The 15,774-nt window shown below is 35.3% G+C and overlaps 1 protein-coding gene across 2 annotated transcripts; it reads left to right on the forward strand.

Moving 5' to 3' along the window:
- On the forward strand, nucleotides 1-5,055 carry LOC113738958 (protein POOR HOMOLOGOUS SYNAPSIS 1-like). 2 transcript variants are annotated; one of them, XM_072046020.1, is made up of 9 exons: nucleotides 1-468; nucleotides 1,866-1,967; nucleotides 3,236-3,301; nucleotides 3,392-3,492; nucleotides 3,657-3,850; nucleotides 3,934-3,980; nucleotides 4,431-4,458; nucleotides 4,630-4,701; nucleotides 4,792-4,988. In XM_072046020.1, the coding sequence occupies exons 1-8, from the start codon at nucleotides 148-150 to the stop codon at nucleotides 4,650-4,652; spliced, it is 882 nt and encodes a 293-aa protein (XP_071902121.1). In that variant the 5' UTR covers nucleotides 1-147; the 3' UTR covers nucleotides 4,653-4,701; nucleotides 4,792-4,988. The 2 variants fall into 2 exon arrangements, with proteins under 2 accessions (XP_071902121.1, XP_027122020.1); XM_027266219.2 differs by lacking the exon at nucleotides 4,630-4,701 and having other exon boundaries at nucleotides 4,792-5,055.
- The last annotated feature ends 10,719 nt before the right edge of the window (nucleotides 5,056-15,774 follow it).

Consider the following 15,774-nt stretch of genomic DNA (forward strand, 5'->3'; position numbering starts at 1 on the left):
CTGGTTCATTAATGGCGATTACGCACACTCACACACTGTTTCCCACTCAGGCAGTCAGGCTTGAAGAAAAGAAATACACCAAAATTGGAAGAAGACAACAAGGAAGAAGATTTACAAATTCCATAGCAAAACGAAAAAAAAAAAATCATGGACCCTGGAGAAATTCAACCAGAAGAGCAGCAACAGATGCTGGCTCTGAAGCAGCAGTTTCAGATAGACTACTCTGTGTTTTTCAACTACACGACTACCTCAAGCTACCAGAATTCTCGATCCTTGCTGCAGAAGGAAAAGAACAACAACAACAACCAGGTTGACGAGCGCCTGATTCCGCATACGAAGAAGAGGGGTAGGAGTAAAGGAGGCGCTTGGCTCTCTTCTTCGTCTTCTTCAACGGCTTCTCTGTTCCTTTTCAGATACACTTGTCATTCTCCGCTCGTCCTCCTCATCTCCCTCGCTGGAAGAATCCAAGTTAGCATTGCCACCCACCCTTTTTTTTTTCTTTCCTTCTCCCTCCCTTTTTGGTTCCTTTACTATATAGTAGGTAACAATTTCTAGTAGCATAAAATGGAGGAAGCGGGAAAAGATGGGCCATTTCCACTTGGGTCAACCTTTGTTCTGGATTAGTCTATTTGGGTGGGCCCCTTTTGACTTTTCAGCTGGAAAATTGGAAGCGGAAAGGGTGTGTAAATGTAATGGGACCTCCTTGTATTAGAGCCCTTTTTTATTTCTTTTTTATCTGTGGCTTGTTTTGTTGATTAAATTGATGATAATTAGTTTTAATTTTCTGGGTTTTTTATGTTAATTTTTTGCTGGATCACAGGTACTCTTTTTTATGATGTCCATGGATTGTTTAATTTACGTATATGTGATATGTCTATATATAGGGTGCTTCAACGGAATTTACAGGGATGCTGTGTATACCTACTTTTTCCTCTTTTTTTTCCCTCAAGAATTGAAGCCTTGATTTTATGTCTGTGATGGAATCTAGGGGAAATTTGGGGAAAAGGGTCCTTATTTTGATGCATCTCTACAGAATGTTGCTCCAGATGTATAGCATTCTACTTCTCCGCAAAGGCTAGCGGTCTATGGAATGCAGTGTTGTTTATCATGCTATATAACATGAAACTTTGGGCTTTGAATTGATAATGTGAAGAGATCATTTTGAAGGACGAGTGCTTCAATTTTTTGTTTTTTGTTTTTTTTTACCTTTTCCATGGTCCAATTCTGTAGCCTCTGCTTTGCTGCCAATTTTGATCATTCTGAAAAATAAATGGTTTTCCTTGGTTTGATAAGTATTGCTCGGTAAAAATGCTTTTTAGCTTTTATTTTTAGTGCATTATGAATTTCTTCCTGCAATAGCTTCAATTTTCACTAACAGCAGGGCTTTACTATTTTGAGGAGCTAATGAAGTGCCTCAATGCCTTGCAGAGGTATTACTCTCCAAAAATTACTGAATTTGTAAATCTGCGATGGTTAATGATTTCACATATGGACTGTTAACTCGGTTCTGCATTCTGAAGATCATTTCCTGCTTTTGTTCTATAGCATTTGAGTTTAATGTTCGTCTCATTGATCTGATACTTAAAGGGTCTCCATCTATTCAACTTTTTGATAATGTTTATAGATTTTGCTGATGTTCTTCCAAAGAGTCTTTTAGTCACTTATGTAGACAATTTTAGATGGATCTTACTATAGTTAATATAATGGTAAGAATAGTTCTGATTTAATGAACACCTGATGTAAAGTGTTGGTTCAGGAGTTGGATACATAAATTAACATAACAACACCAACCCCCAATCCCCCCTTCTTTCTTACTTTGTGAGACCTGTAAATAGTCCTCAAAAGGACCTTTTCATATGTTGCAGGAAGAACACTTCATTTCCAAGCTGCACTTTTCTTGGCTCCAGATGTCATGCGCATCCGGTAGCAGAGTGGTACTTGCAAGCTACAAAGACTCAGTGGGCCAGGCAAGCTTTCACACCCTCATTGTAATTACAACAAAGGATTGCTTTGTTTTCATGCTTTATGAGATGATGTTCACAGCATCTTCAGAACACTTATTCCGAGACTGAACAATGGAAAAGAATTATATAAAATTTCCAGTCCTTCCTTTTCTTTTTTTCTTACAGGTTTAAATTACTAGACATTAAATAAAATTGGTTTTGCAGTGGTTTCTGTATCCGCGTAATATGAACTATGATTTTGCTTTCATTGCAATCTGTAGCATCTACTTATGAAAGATATCATCAAACATCTCTTGAATTGGGAATAAATGAAGCAAAAAGAAATCCAAAAGAGAATTTAAATTTTTATGCCACATAATACTAGTCTGTCATATTTTCTACTTTCATATTGTCAATTGACTTTTCTTCTGGAACTATATTAAGAAATCAGTCTTCTTCTGAAGTAAGGTCTAACCAGCTATGTTGGTTTGGTGCATTCTGCTGCTTGATTAAATAGGATTAGCAAACCTCATAGTTACAAACTTTTGTTGCTACATAGCTGCATGATTAAACAATTCTGTACTCAACTTGATTTCCAGCTACTCTAGCCCTTAAGCATGCTTCTTCTTAGCTTAATCCCTTTTTTCTTATGTCTTCCTTTCTCAGAACCATGTTTGTTTACTTGATAACACTGTGTGGAGATCTTGAATAATGAGTGGTTCGGATCCTGCTTAGTTTCCATAAGAATCAATGAGCCTTTCTTGTTGCTTAACAAATCTACATTGTTGCCTTTAACAAGTAATGTCATCCTAGGATTTCCTCTGGGACACAGAGAACTGCTTTGTTTCTGGCCTAAATCTCATTATACTTCCATTTATATCCTAGTCTTTGCAAGAAGTATCTTCTTTCCATCAAAAATTTGATGCCCAGATCCTATACAATATTCAAAGAATTTCTCATTAACCTGTATCTTTCAAGAAGAAGAGTTTTGATAAGGTTTTAGAAGCCTGAAGAGGAGCTGAAAGTCATATGACAATCTCAGTCATGTTTAATCTTGGTAATTTAGATTTATGTTTCACTCAGTAGAAATGCTTGCATGAGGTAGAATTACATTTCTCTGCTTCTGTTCATCAAAAATTGCATGTAGTATCAACTTTATGTTCCTTGCTATTTATACTGAATTTTTGGGCTTTAAACATCCAGTTGAAAGCTGACTCTGAAGTTTCTATTTCATAAACGCGGGTTGAGACTTTTGTCTTTCTATCCCTAATGACTGCGACAGTGAATTGCAGATACAAAAGTTTGCTATGCGTTTTGTGAACTCATTGGAATCACAATCTTTCATAGACTCCTTGAAGGTGAAACTCTCCAGTGCTGTCTGTTTTTTACTTAACTAATTTGGTTTATTTTCTTGGTCATGCAACTTAGATGCATACATGATCTCACAGGAGAGCTTGAAAGAAGTGGAGCCAATTGGGGCATCGACTGACAATTTTCTACCAGGACAACCAGAAAATGAGCGCATCCAAATGGATGGAGTGCATCAAAGGTAAGTTAGACATTTCTGATCCAGACAGACTCCGTTTATGAGACCCCATTGAATAAGGGAAAATTACGCAATGGAGTAAAAGGGAGCAAAAATCAACTTAATCTAAGAAATACCAAATGGAGGAAGATAAAATTAGTGCTGATGCTTAGTACTTGTGCTTGCAGTGCGGCTGAAGAATTGAATCCTATCTATCCAGCTAGTGATGTTACTCCTCTAGTGCAAGTGTCTGTTAGTCATGATGTGGGAAATGCTGTCTCTAGGGAAACACTATCTCCTGCTAACAATAGAAGCATTGATGGAAACCTACCTTCGAGTTTCACAGCCTTCCTTAATGATAGCTGTACTGAGCCACAAGAAGGTAAATCAATAATTAGATGCATCGATATTCAATCTGCCTCTCAGATGTCTTGTTCTAACTCGTTGATCACTCACTTGCAACAGAACCTTTGAATGTCCCCATGGAAGATGATCCCTTCTCCCACCTTGTGGTAATGTTTGCAATCTTACTGCTTATTTCCCTCTGCTTTGCTTGTGGCTTTTAGTTGTCGAAGGGCATCATGCAGTACTACTGGCATCGTCTGCGAACATTTACATTTTTGTCACATCTTGCAAGAAAAGTTTCAAAAAATGTGAAGTTTCCGTTTATGCCCACTAACAAAGTTAACAAACATTGCGATAAGCAAATCATACAGAAATGTATGCAATGATTAGACCTCCGTTAATTTTCTTGATGTATTCTTCTCAAGTGGCTGGCACAGATCAACAAAGTTCTGATGGCCAACTGAAAAACCTGTAATTGACACTGCTTACTGGCCTTATTAAAAATAAATGTTCACATAATGCAAAATTTTCTTTCATTAACATGAATATTTACTGCAACTTCCCTCTCTCGTATGTTTTCCCTCTCTCATCTTTATTCTTGTTTGGTTCTTTTGCAGAAAAACTTGTCTGCTTCTACCTTTCATGGTGAGTAATCATTAAACGTACAAATTTTCCATCACACCTATTTGTCGTCAAATGATTGTTTAAGTCAATTCTATTAAGTAGTGCCTTCTTGAAATCTGCCTTGGCATCTGCTATTTGTTACCCCTTTCAACAAGCTTATAATGATGGTGTATTTGCTCCATCTTGATTCAGTTCCCAAAACTGGATGTGTATAACAAGTAACATAATTTGAAGAAAACTCTGTCATGTTCCAGTAGAGACCATGTATGTGTCCACTTGGATGTTCTTTTTATCAGTGTTCCTCTATAAATCCTCTCTTATTAATTAGTTGCATTTTTTTGTTTCTTGTCGCAGTCATGTTGGGTAAACTGGAGAAATTCATCAGAGACACTGGAGGAGACCTGGCTTTGCGGCTGTCCTGATTGTTCATCCACTCCTCTGTTAAAGTTGAACATTCTCCATTGTTAATACCATGCTTCAAATACTCTGTCATAGAACTTGTAATCTTTAGTCTCATCCATCTATATATCCATGTATAGGCTTATGGTGCATCTTGGCAGTATGGTTTTGTTAGCATTTTGGTTCTTTAGTTCCTATATATTCAATTTGATCTCCTAATCTTAATGGATTGACTTAAGGGCTGTCAATGGGCTGGGCTAGCCTAAGCCCGGCCCTTCGGCCGTTAAAAAGCCCAATAAATCTGACGTTTAAAAGGGCGGGCAGAGATTAGGCCTCAGTAATATGTCCGAATTAAATGTGAGTCGAGTTTAGGTCTCACTAGTAGGCTCAAGTCCAATTAAAGCTCGACTCATTCATATGTATAATTATGTGTATATTGTATATATAATTGCATATTAAATGATATATATTGTATAATTATACATGTTATAACATTAAACTATTAATAACTTATTTACCAATTTATAATAATTTATAAATATTAATATATTACATCTAATTATGAGTTTGAACCGAACCTAATATGAGCCTTAATCTCATATTGGCAATAATGAGCCGAACTTATGCCTTCTAACCTAGACTCGAGCCCTAATTATTTTTTAACCCATGTTTGGGCTCGTCAAATCCGATTGACGTCCCTAATTGACTTTTGAAATTAGCTCATTTTTTACTACTCGTGCAATAAAGTTAAATAGCGAATTGAATGTGACTTCATGTCACCTAGAAAGAGTTATGGATATCATTAAGATTGTCTCCAAAAGTAAGTCGTTAAGTTTTTATGACTTTTGGATAAATTAATTCTATGAAAAGAAGTGTCTTTACTCAGTGTGTTTAGTATGGAAAATTATAAGTTTGATTGTGTTTTGCATCCTCAAAAAAGTTCTGGCTTTCGGAGTTTATTAAGTTTTGATTATTTATGCATAAATAAATGAACGAACAGTGTGGATTCATGGAATTTAGGAGGAAAGTTTTGAATATAACTAAAGATTGTCTTTTTTAGGTAAATATATACCTTTTATTTCTTTTGATTAATCTGGTAATTGACTTGAATGGATACTTGAACATGGCCCCATTCGGTGTTGGAAAAAACGAAGAGGTATTAATTTGTTTAAACATTATCATTTGGAATTAAGTCTTTTGTATTTTTTGGAAGAACCAAATGATTTTAGCATGTATCGTCCTCTTTTCACCTTTTTTTTTTCTTTTACTCCACATGAAGTAAAAGGCATTTTCAATCATTTTGAATTGCTTTATTTAGACTTTAGAACAACAAGCATAATTGTGGGATGTAGACTGCAATTCAACCATATATACTCCAAAAAAGAAAGAAATGTGATTATGGAATAATTGACAATTGAAAGCGTTGGAGTAAAAATTTTGTATGATTATGGTATACCTAATATATAGAAAAGCCTCCCGTGGTTTCAAAACATACAAAATGACACCTCATGTTTTGAATTAAATTGTAAACTAACAAAATTTATTAAATTTAACGGAATCCGATAAATTTAACGGAAAACTTAACGAAATTTGGTAAATTTAACGATAAATTTAACGGAATTCGGTAAGTTTAACGGCCAAAACCGTCATTTTCGTTAAGTTTAACGAATTCTGTTAGTTTATAATTTAGTTCAAAATATAAAGTGTTATTTTGTATGTTTTGAAACCATATGGGGCTTTTCTGTGTATTAGGTTTACTACAGGAGATTTTTTTATTTTTAACCCAAAATTTATATATTAACATAGTTTAATATATAGAAGCGAGGTTAAGAAATGTGTTTAAGGAATAATACTTGGAGTTTCATAAAAATTCATTTGTGGAGTTTTCTTACACAAAGGATTTAAATTTCTTTTGATAATTTCTTAATGCAAGAAAAATGTCATAAGAAAAGTGTTCTTCAATAGTGCCTAATCGCAATTTGCCAGAAACCAGTAGTGGTGGCATGTAAGCAATTGACATGACATGAGTAAAATGTCAGCAATAAGTTTTGTGGAGAGATTTGTAGAAAATGATGGACACAACTGATGCAACTCGTGAAATATGTGTAGCTACTGAGTTCATGGATGTAGGCCTGTGAACCGGTTGGGTTTGAGTCCGGAAATTCCGGACTCGAATCCGTTTTCATGTAATAAATCCAGATCCGACCCATATATTCAAAGGATCCTGACCTTAGAGTTTCGGAACTAAATTCGATAGGTTCCGGGTCACATTCGGACCTATCCGAAAAGAAAAGATTCAAAGTTAAATATTTTAAAATTAAATTCAAAACCAATCACAAATTTAATCTCCAAACTTAAACAAATCAAATTACGAAACTAAATCACAAATAACTCAATAGTCAATCCAAAACTAATCACAAATTAATTTACAAAGTCATTACTAAATTGTTAATTTTATAAAAGAATGCATTAAGAAATATTTATATTTTATAAGTATTAATATATTATTCGAATTCGGGCTGAAATCCTATATTCCATATCCAACCCTTTTTTTTGTTAGAGTAAACGAGTTTGGGTTTGGATCCGAGTATCTGAATTATTTCTCAACCTATATCCAAAAAAAAATATTATCGAATTCGATCCGAATCCGAGTTCAAACTTGACTCGTTGACACCCTACATGGATGGTCTGGATCAAGGAAGATTAGGGAAATGGGGCATCAACATTTCTACAGTCTAGCTCCAAAGAAACCGCAAGTGTATAGTTTTCTTCTCAGTATCCCAAAACTCTTACCTTGGATTCACCACCAATCCTGAAGTCTTACTTTAACACTACACAATTCGCATGAATGTCGAAGTTCTATACATGCTGCTCGAGGATGCTCACCTTGGCCACCGTCAAAGCCAAGGTCCTCCCCACCTCATTCGTCATGCAGGCCGAGATGATGTCCCTTGGACATCACCTCTGGGTCCGGCCAGAGCTCTGGTCTACGGCATGGATGACCTTTGCACCTTAGGTCTTCCATTTCGACTGCACGCTGATAATGTCAATGTACCTGACACAATATAGAACCAGTGCTTTATCTGAAAAACACTTGAGGCTCTTAAATGACTACTGTACGGGACTCCTCGTCAACATGTCCAGGCTGCTACAGTGTCAGACTCAGACCCCCTGGTATGGGACAGAGCCGTAATGGCCAGGACGTGGGTCCTACTAACATAAGCCCACCGCCCTGTCCTCCATTACTGCCCTATAAATACCTCCCACTCACTCCCAACAAGTAAGCATGCTATTGCCTTTTTACTGTTCATTACTCTTTATTCCTCCAATATATTGACTTGATCGTCGGAGTGATCCCAGGGGAGGCGCCCCCGCTATTCACTTCAGACAAACAAACTTATCACCAAAATACGGAGTGTTAGAAGCCATGAACTATATAATAAAAAAAAATAAGAGAAATAAGTTAAAAATGAAAACAAGGTGAACTTCAAAAAGAAACAAATCAATCTGACACCAGTCCCCGGCAACGGCGCCAAAAATTGACAGGTGCCGAACCTGTGCAATAATAAATACCTACTCGAGAAAAATACAGATTTTGTATATAGCGGTGAGCAGGGTCGAATCCACAGGGATTGGGGATAATTCGTTTCTTCTAGAGTCCAAAGTATGGGGGGTTTTGGATTAAATGCTAACTAAATAAATTAACTGCAGAAAATAATTGATTAAGAGAAATAATTAAGGGAAAACTCTAGCCAAGGGTACACTTCAGAAATGGTTCAGGCACTGATCATTGATTCACAGATAATTTCACATTTATTAATAGACCAGTTATAGTTGTCATGCACGCGATAAACAACCAACCTTTCCTTAATTTCTCGATAGTTAAGGTACGACCGTTAACTATTTCTCTAACCCAAAAACAACCCTAGGTACGACCGTAGGATTTAATTTCTAGATTGCATTAATAATTAGAAAGGCCCAATCCTAACTAACAAACACGCTACGAGGGTTTGTTTAAGTTAGATCGTATGCTCCCCTGACATAAACCCAATTACGCCAGTTGCTACTGAGATAAAGATAACGAACAATTATGGATTCAATTATCCCTATTTAGCAAAATAGCCCATGTGAATAATTAAATATTGCGCATCTATTCAATCACTCACACGAGCTATAGCAATTAAAAGCAGGAAACATATAAATACCAATAAATTAAGGAAGCAATTAAAATAAATTAGATCTCACAGTAATTGTTGAACCAAATCTTCAGTTGTCCCCTTGACTTGAATTAAGAGGTTAGTTCTCCATTAATGGAGAACAACCATGCGAAAGAGCTAAGAAAAGAAAACTAAAACTATGCTAAAAGTCTAAACTAAAACTATTGATTCATAAACCTCTCGTACGTTTCTCCCTTTTTAAAACCAAAAGGAAGTCTAATGCTATCTCTAGTGGTCCCCACACCAAATTCAAAGTCTTGTACGTTTCTTTTCCTAGAGTCCAAATGACTCGTGCTTCTTATCCGTGGTCCCCGTACATGTGGACAAAACCTCCAAAGTACTTGTTGTTCCAAGTCTCTCTACGTTGCTTTCTTTGAAAAATCCAAATGACTAAATGCCTTGCACTAGCTTGTGGTCCCCACCAATTCAAGGACCTAAAGGTTGAAGCCCTTAGAAGTCTGCATTTTTCCATACAAGTTCCTCCTTTTTGGTAATTTTCTGCTTCACTCCTGAAATTGATTTCAAATACCAAATATGAGTAAATATCAGCAATTAACACAATATTTGTCAGGGATAGAAGGGGAAAATAATAATAAATTTACTAACAAATTATACCCTATCACTGTTCATTACTCTTTATTCCTCCAATATATTGACTTGATCGTCGGAGTGATCCCAGGGGAGGCGCCCCCGCTATTCACTTCAGACAAACAAACTTATCACACCTCACTTGAGAGAGGACTGATTTGGGTTGGTTCTGCTACCCACCAGAAATCACCTCTTCACTACTCAACTTCGACCCCTCTTTCTCTCTCTCTCTCTCGTGTGTGATAAAGGAGCTTTTAAGGCCAATTGCACTGTTAAACTCCTACAATGAGTTAATCTCATAAAGTCTATAGTCAAGAGCAATTTTACAACCTCTGATAGATTAGGAATAAGAACAACACACTCCCTCCCTGTTGTCGGTGTTTTGAAAATCGGATCAGATCAATCGACTCGATCGGTTGAATTGCAAACCGATTGTAGCTTCGATTTAATTCTATATTCAACTTAAAAATTAGGGATACTTTCATAAACTTATTCTGAGATTTCTGACAATTGCAATCACCTCCCTTGAGATTTAAAAAATTATGAAAACCTTCCCTAAAAAGTATAGCTTGGTAACCATTGATGTCGTAAGCAACAAAAAAAAAAAAAATCCAATGAATGTCTAATATTAACCCTCTTTGATATGTAAACAAAAAGTCTTTTCATAGCATCAAGGGAAGTAAGTCTAATTTTTCAAATCTTAAGGGAGATGGCTGCAATTATTAGAAACTTCAAGGGATGTTTTTGAAATTATCCCTAAGAATTAAATAAACCAATCAAATTTAGTCAAACTAGTCAAAACTAGTTAAAAACTGGCCTTTGAACCAGTTTTTTACCAAATATTTCTTTTCTTTGTTATATATATTAATTTTGTCCAAGAAATTTAATATCAAAATAATTAAAAACTTTTAAAATCATTGAACTAGAGTTGAATATGTCGAACTGGTGAACAGTGAATTGAGAGCTCATCCCATTCACTTTTTGGTCGTAAGTTTCAATACATATTGCCTATATATATATATATATATATATATATATATAGATCCTGTCCCTTGTGCAACTTAATGGAGGGATAGACCTATTAGACTAAGAGGCTGATTTTCAAGAGAAACTTAGGAAGCCCAGTTGGTTCCAAAGGGTGCAGTGATTGGCTGACTGGATGAATGCACACTTAAGAAGCCCACTGTCCAACATTTCCTTTCAGATCCTAAATTTCTCCAAAAGCACAAAATAAATTAAGCTCTTGTGCATGAAAAGGTCTACTTTATTATGATCATTGTAGCCTTAGCCTCCTAAATCATATTCCTGGAAAGGAAACTCAACCCAAAACCTGTTTTAGCATCTTGGGGGTTTTCTAACTTTTCTTCTACACATCCATTTCCCACCCCGGAGAATCAGAATCTTGTATAGGATAGACTGCATGTTGTTGGTCCACCTATCCTGCCAAAATAACCCAAGTGGGACTTTGAAAAGTATCTAAGCAGGAAAGTCAAAACATGAAAATTCTCACATTTACTCACTTTCTATGAAAAAAAAAAAAACATAATGGACCATCCCAGATTGGTGTGATCTTTTGACGTTTACATCTCAGTTTTATCTTTCTTTTGAGTTTCTAGAAAGGTAAAATTTTGTGATCTTTAAGCTGCAGCTTGCAACTTGCAAAATTAATTGCTATACAATATTATAACCCTTTAGTGTATGTAGACTAGTAGGCTATAAGCTTAGTTAATCTATTAGATCAGTCAATTTCCAACCATTTCTTTTTTCTTTTCTTGGTGCAAATAAAGGACAAGGACTAGCAAGTTCTCCTGCAACTCTTCTGGGCACTATAGATGTACCTTTTTAGTTTTTTGGGGGGCTTACATCTTCTCAAAATACAATGACAACTTTAACTTGCATCAAATGTATACCAAATATTGACTGTTGAAATTTCAATTTCAATTGTTTGACAATCAGAAGTTTTTGTTCCATTCACCAAAAGATGTATGCATATATCAAGAAATTCTACTAGTTAAACCTTGATCAAATAATGAGTAGTGGTAAAAATACTGTTAAAAAATTCTACCAATGGACCTCCCAATATGCTGGAGCATACTACTATTTCAAAATGACACCACAAAAGTGTTTAATGTTTACTACCTCTCCTAAATGATTTAAGTTTTGAACTCATGATTGATCATCTCTTGGGCTTCAGTCCATGATGCCTTACAATTGAAGGCCTGTCTAAATGTGCTAGGAGACCAAGCTCAAGGTGATCTAGCTTCAAAGATTGGGTCTAGTCCACAACAGGTAACGAGGGTGACGGTGAAGATATTAATCATTAAGGTGACGGTGAGATCTCTGGTTCGACTTTCAAATCTTTCTATTTCTTTCAAACTTTCTCGTTTCTTTCGTTCCTTACTTCTAAGGTTCGGAGTCTTTCTTAATTATTTTAAAAATACTAGCCTCAAAGTTGATATAAAGTTTGATACATAAGAACAATTGATAAATCTCCTTGCTTAATTAATACTAGCCTGAAAGAACCATTGATAAATCTCCTTGCTTAATGGTAATTCCTTGGTCACTCAAGCAATTGGAGGCTTTCAAGCAAATCAACTTTGACAATAGTTTCCTAGCACTTTTAACCTTTTGAGACTTGACTCCACAATTACTAGAGTGCAAAGGACTAGCATCACCCACTGAGCTTGAATTTGTGCAATTGTGAAAACATATTTGTGTAAACAAATATTAAACAATATTGTCGAAAGATGCTGAAAAGCATTCACATATTAAATAAATCTTCAGTCCGGAATTTTCTATGTACGTAATTAACTTGACTAATTAGCATTCCTACAAGGGAACTTGATACCCACTAGTTTCAATTGTCCTACTTATATTTTCAGATTATGCCAATTTTCCTAAGTAGTTCAGGCTACAAATGTACCAAGAAAAAGCAGCAAACGTAATTATGCGTCGTCAACATTTCGTCATTGATTCCAATCCCTCACATTCAGCTTAATTAGTATGGCCTTTTTGCATGATAATTTAGTCTTTTGCAAGTGACTCGCAAGAATCTCACTAGAAGTCATGGTTCTTTTTGAGGTACATATTTCACTTTCTTTTCCTTTTTTTTTTTTCCGAATATTAGGATACTATGTGCTAATTAAAGGGCTCTATAGCTAGCAATGACTGCAAGTAAAGGGCCAGTAAAAATGAAGTTGGAATCACAATAGAAGTTAGAAAAATTCCAATTTAATTGCATGATGTAGGAGGCAAAAGAATTTTAACTTCTTAAGGCCATTAATTAAACCAGCCGTGCATAATCATCTAGGTCTCCGTGGTTAGGGAAGGACTCTTATTACGCTGCAGATTGTTGAGACAAAACAATCAATCCAGCATAATCCAAAACTATTTTGCCTTCAACCCTATACCTGAGAGATTGAGACTTGACAACACAATCCAGCATAATCGAAAACTATTTTGCCTTCAGCCCTATACCTGAGAGATTGAGACTTGCTGGCAATCGCTGTCAATAATGGCCGCAAGTCTCAACAATCCAAAACTATTTTGCCTTCTACCCTATTCAATTTTTATCTTTATTTTTTTTATTGTTTCTGAAGAATAGTTGTCTGTCGCATTCACAATTTCATCAGATAGTATACATATTAACTATCTAAAAATATTGAAAAGCTGTTACATTAACCACAGTACCTCTGCATAATACTAACAGTGGCTAAATGGTGACTCCATAGAAGTTGACAACGTGTTGACTTAAGTAGTCATGCTTCCAGTTTTTGTTAGACAGAATTTAATTTGCTCCAAAAAAGAAAAAATAAGAATTTGACAAAATGTTTGGCTGGAAAACTAATAAAAGCCTGAATGTCTGTGTAGTATGAGAAAATTATTATTCTCTTATTTATTGCTTTTGAAGAAATATCAACTTTCAGTTTTAAATTGAAATTGTGAAGAAAAATAGTAGAGATTAAGCGATTTAAAGTTTAAAAAAGAAACTGCAAATTGTTTAGTTGCAAAGTTTGCATTAATATGCGGAATTTAAATAGTTACATGCAATGGAAAATGGCAGGTCTTGGTTTCATGTGGTTAATTTATCAGGGGTTGTAGTTTTCTTTTTACTTGTTAATAAACAGTTTAAAGATTGTTGAACCTGTAGAAGATAGTTTAATTTACATTTAGTACTGGGGATTTGGTGTGGTATACAGCAGGATAAAACAAATAAACAAAATGCCAAATGTGGAGGAAGATGACTCTATCTTATACTGAAGTGCAAACACTGGTGAGGTTGGATGCATGATAGTTAATATTAATGCAAATTTGAACTTCGAATTTTGCGTGTGTCGTATATCCAAACCAGTTGAAGTATATTTTGAGTGTAGAAAAAAATTAATTCAATAAAAAAAATTAAATCTATGAGCTCCTAACAAATCAAGAATTATATAAAAACTTTTCCAATTGCTAATTCAGTGTAGCAATTGCACCTCATGGTTCATCAATTAAACATATTTGTCTGCAAGTTATGAACAATGCACAAAAAAATAAAAACAAAAAAAATAAAGATTGAACAACAATTATTACCACATGCGAAGGCCACGGGTGGTACAATGTCATGTGGACTACAATAATTAGTAGTGATCTTCGTGAGAAATGAGTTCCCAGTGTATATTTCAAACTCGTATTATTTGTTTCTAATTTACAAGATTTATGCTGCATGTTGCTGCATCATTTCTAAACTCAGTTCACTTAGAAGATGTTCAAAAGGTGGAATAACGGCTTAATGTTAAGCTCAACTTAATTACTTATCTTTTTTTGGGGTCGTTGAAATATCACATAATGGTACTCAATTAATCTCATCATACATTCCAAAACTATTATGATAATACATATGATTGTAATGCTTGGGATTTCGCTCAAGTTCTGTTAGCTTCCAATTGGACAAATTGACTTTTTTTTGGGGGGGGGGGGGGGGTGGGTTACAAATTGACTTAGAAACTCTCAAACAAATTTCGGCAGAGCATGTTGATTCCCATTCCCTGGATTATGCTGCAGATTGTTGTGACTTGCGCCCATTCTTATTGCATCAAATTGAATAGGTTGCGAAGAATGGGGTGAAATTGTGAAATGAGAGTCTAGTAATACTAGGAGTCAAGCCATTTATGGAAAAGCTACAATTCTGATGAACTTATCTAAGGAAAACCCTCTTTTCAATATTCGTTTTCATCATGCTAACCTCAGAGGACAATTCAATACATAAAATATGGTAGATTACAAAAATAATTCATGGAATGATACATGCTACAAATGTGTAAAAGCAACTCCCAAAGTTAAAAATTTTCTTCTCTGACGTGAAAGTTGGGAATTGGGACACAATTTATAACTTAGGAGATGGGAAGTTGTCCAACATCGCCAGAATCTTTTTTACAGAATATATTCATTCACCAGCACAACATGTTTGACTAATCCACGATATTATGGAGCATTACAAGATTTGATACGAATGATTCAAATGCAAAATGTAGGAAATTGGATAAACAGTTACGTCACTATAGACTTTATAGTGCTTAAGATTAAAGGGATCCATATTGTTGTATGCATCAATATATCCGGCTGAAGTTGAGCTGCTATATCTGACATACAAATGGATGCTTTTAGACATCCACCAGATAATAGTAATAGCCCTTCTTCTTCCTTCCTTTTTTTTGTGCCAATTTTAGATCTCTCTTAGAGTTTATTTTTTTGAAAAAAAAAAATCTCTAAAAGTTGGAGGATCTAGTGTACATCAATATATTCTTGACCTCCAAAGGTTAGGCTGTTTTTCCTTTTTCCTACTTGTTTGCTAGAGTCTGTAAAAAAGGGACAAATGAATGGAACATGATATATGAGTGGCTTCTAGGTAACATTCTCGTCCATTAACATGACTTAAAAAAAAGTAAAATAGTGAGATATTTTGTTTTGTCTATCAATGCATGAGAAAAGAGGGAAGAGGTATAGGGTAGAAGGCAAAATGTGGTGTTATCCCCATTCCCCACAGCCATGATATTATTATTAGATGCAGTGTCATAGTCATCTTTTTTAGTGTACCTCCCATTTATTACCTTTGTCTTTTGCCTTCATTCATTTCTCCTCCATCCACCAAATG

The sequence above is a fragment of the Coffea arabica genome, chromosome 4c (assembly GCF_036785885.1).
Source record: "Coffea arabica cultivar ET-39 chromosome 4c, Coffea Arabica ET-39 HiFi, whole genome shotgun sequence".
NCBI lineage: Eukaryota > Viridiplantae > Streptophyta > Magnoliopsida > Gentianales > Rubiaceae > Coffea > Coffea arabica.

What these genes read in the sequence shown, in the direction of transcription:
- LOC113738958 (XM_027266219.2), top strand. Translation starts at nt 148, where the DNA reads ATGGACCCTGGAGAAATTCAACCAGAAGAGCAGCAACAGATGCTGGCT. An exon ending in ACAAAGACTCAGTGGGCCAG is followed by an intron (nt 1,968 to 3,235) that starts GCAAGCTTTCAC and finishes AGTGAATTGCAG; the next exon opens with ATACAAAAGTTTGCTATGCG. An exon ending in ATCCCTTCTCCCACCTTGTG is followed by an intron (nt 3,981 to 4,430) that starts GTAATGTTTGCA and finishes GTTCTTTTGCAG; the next exon opens with AAAAACTTGTCTGCTTCTAC.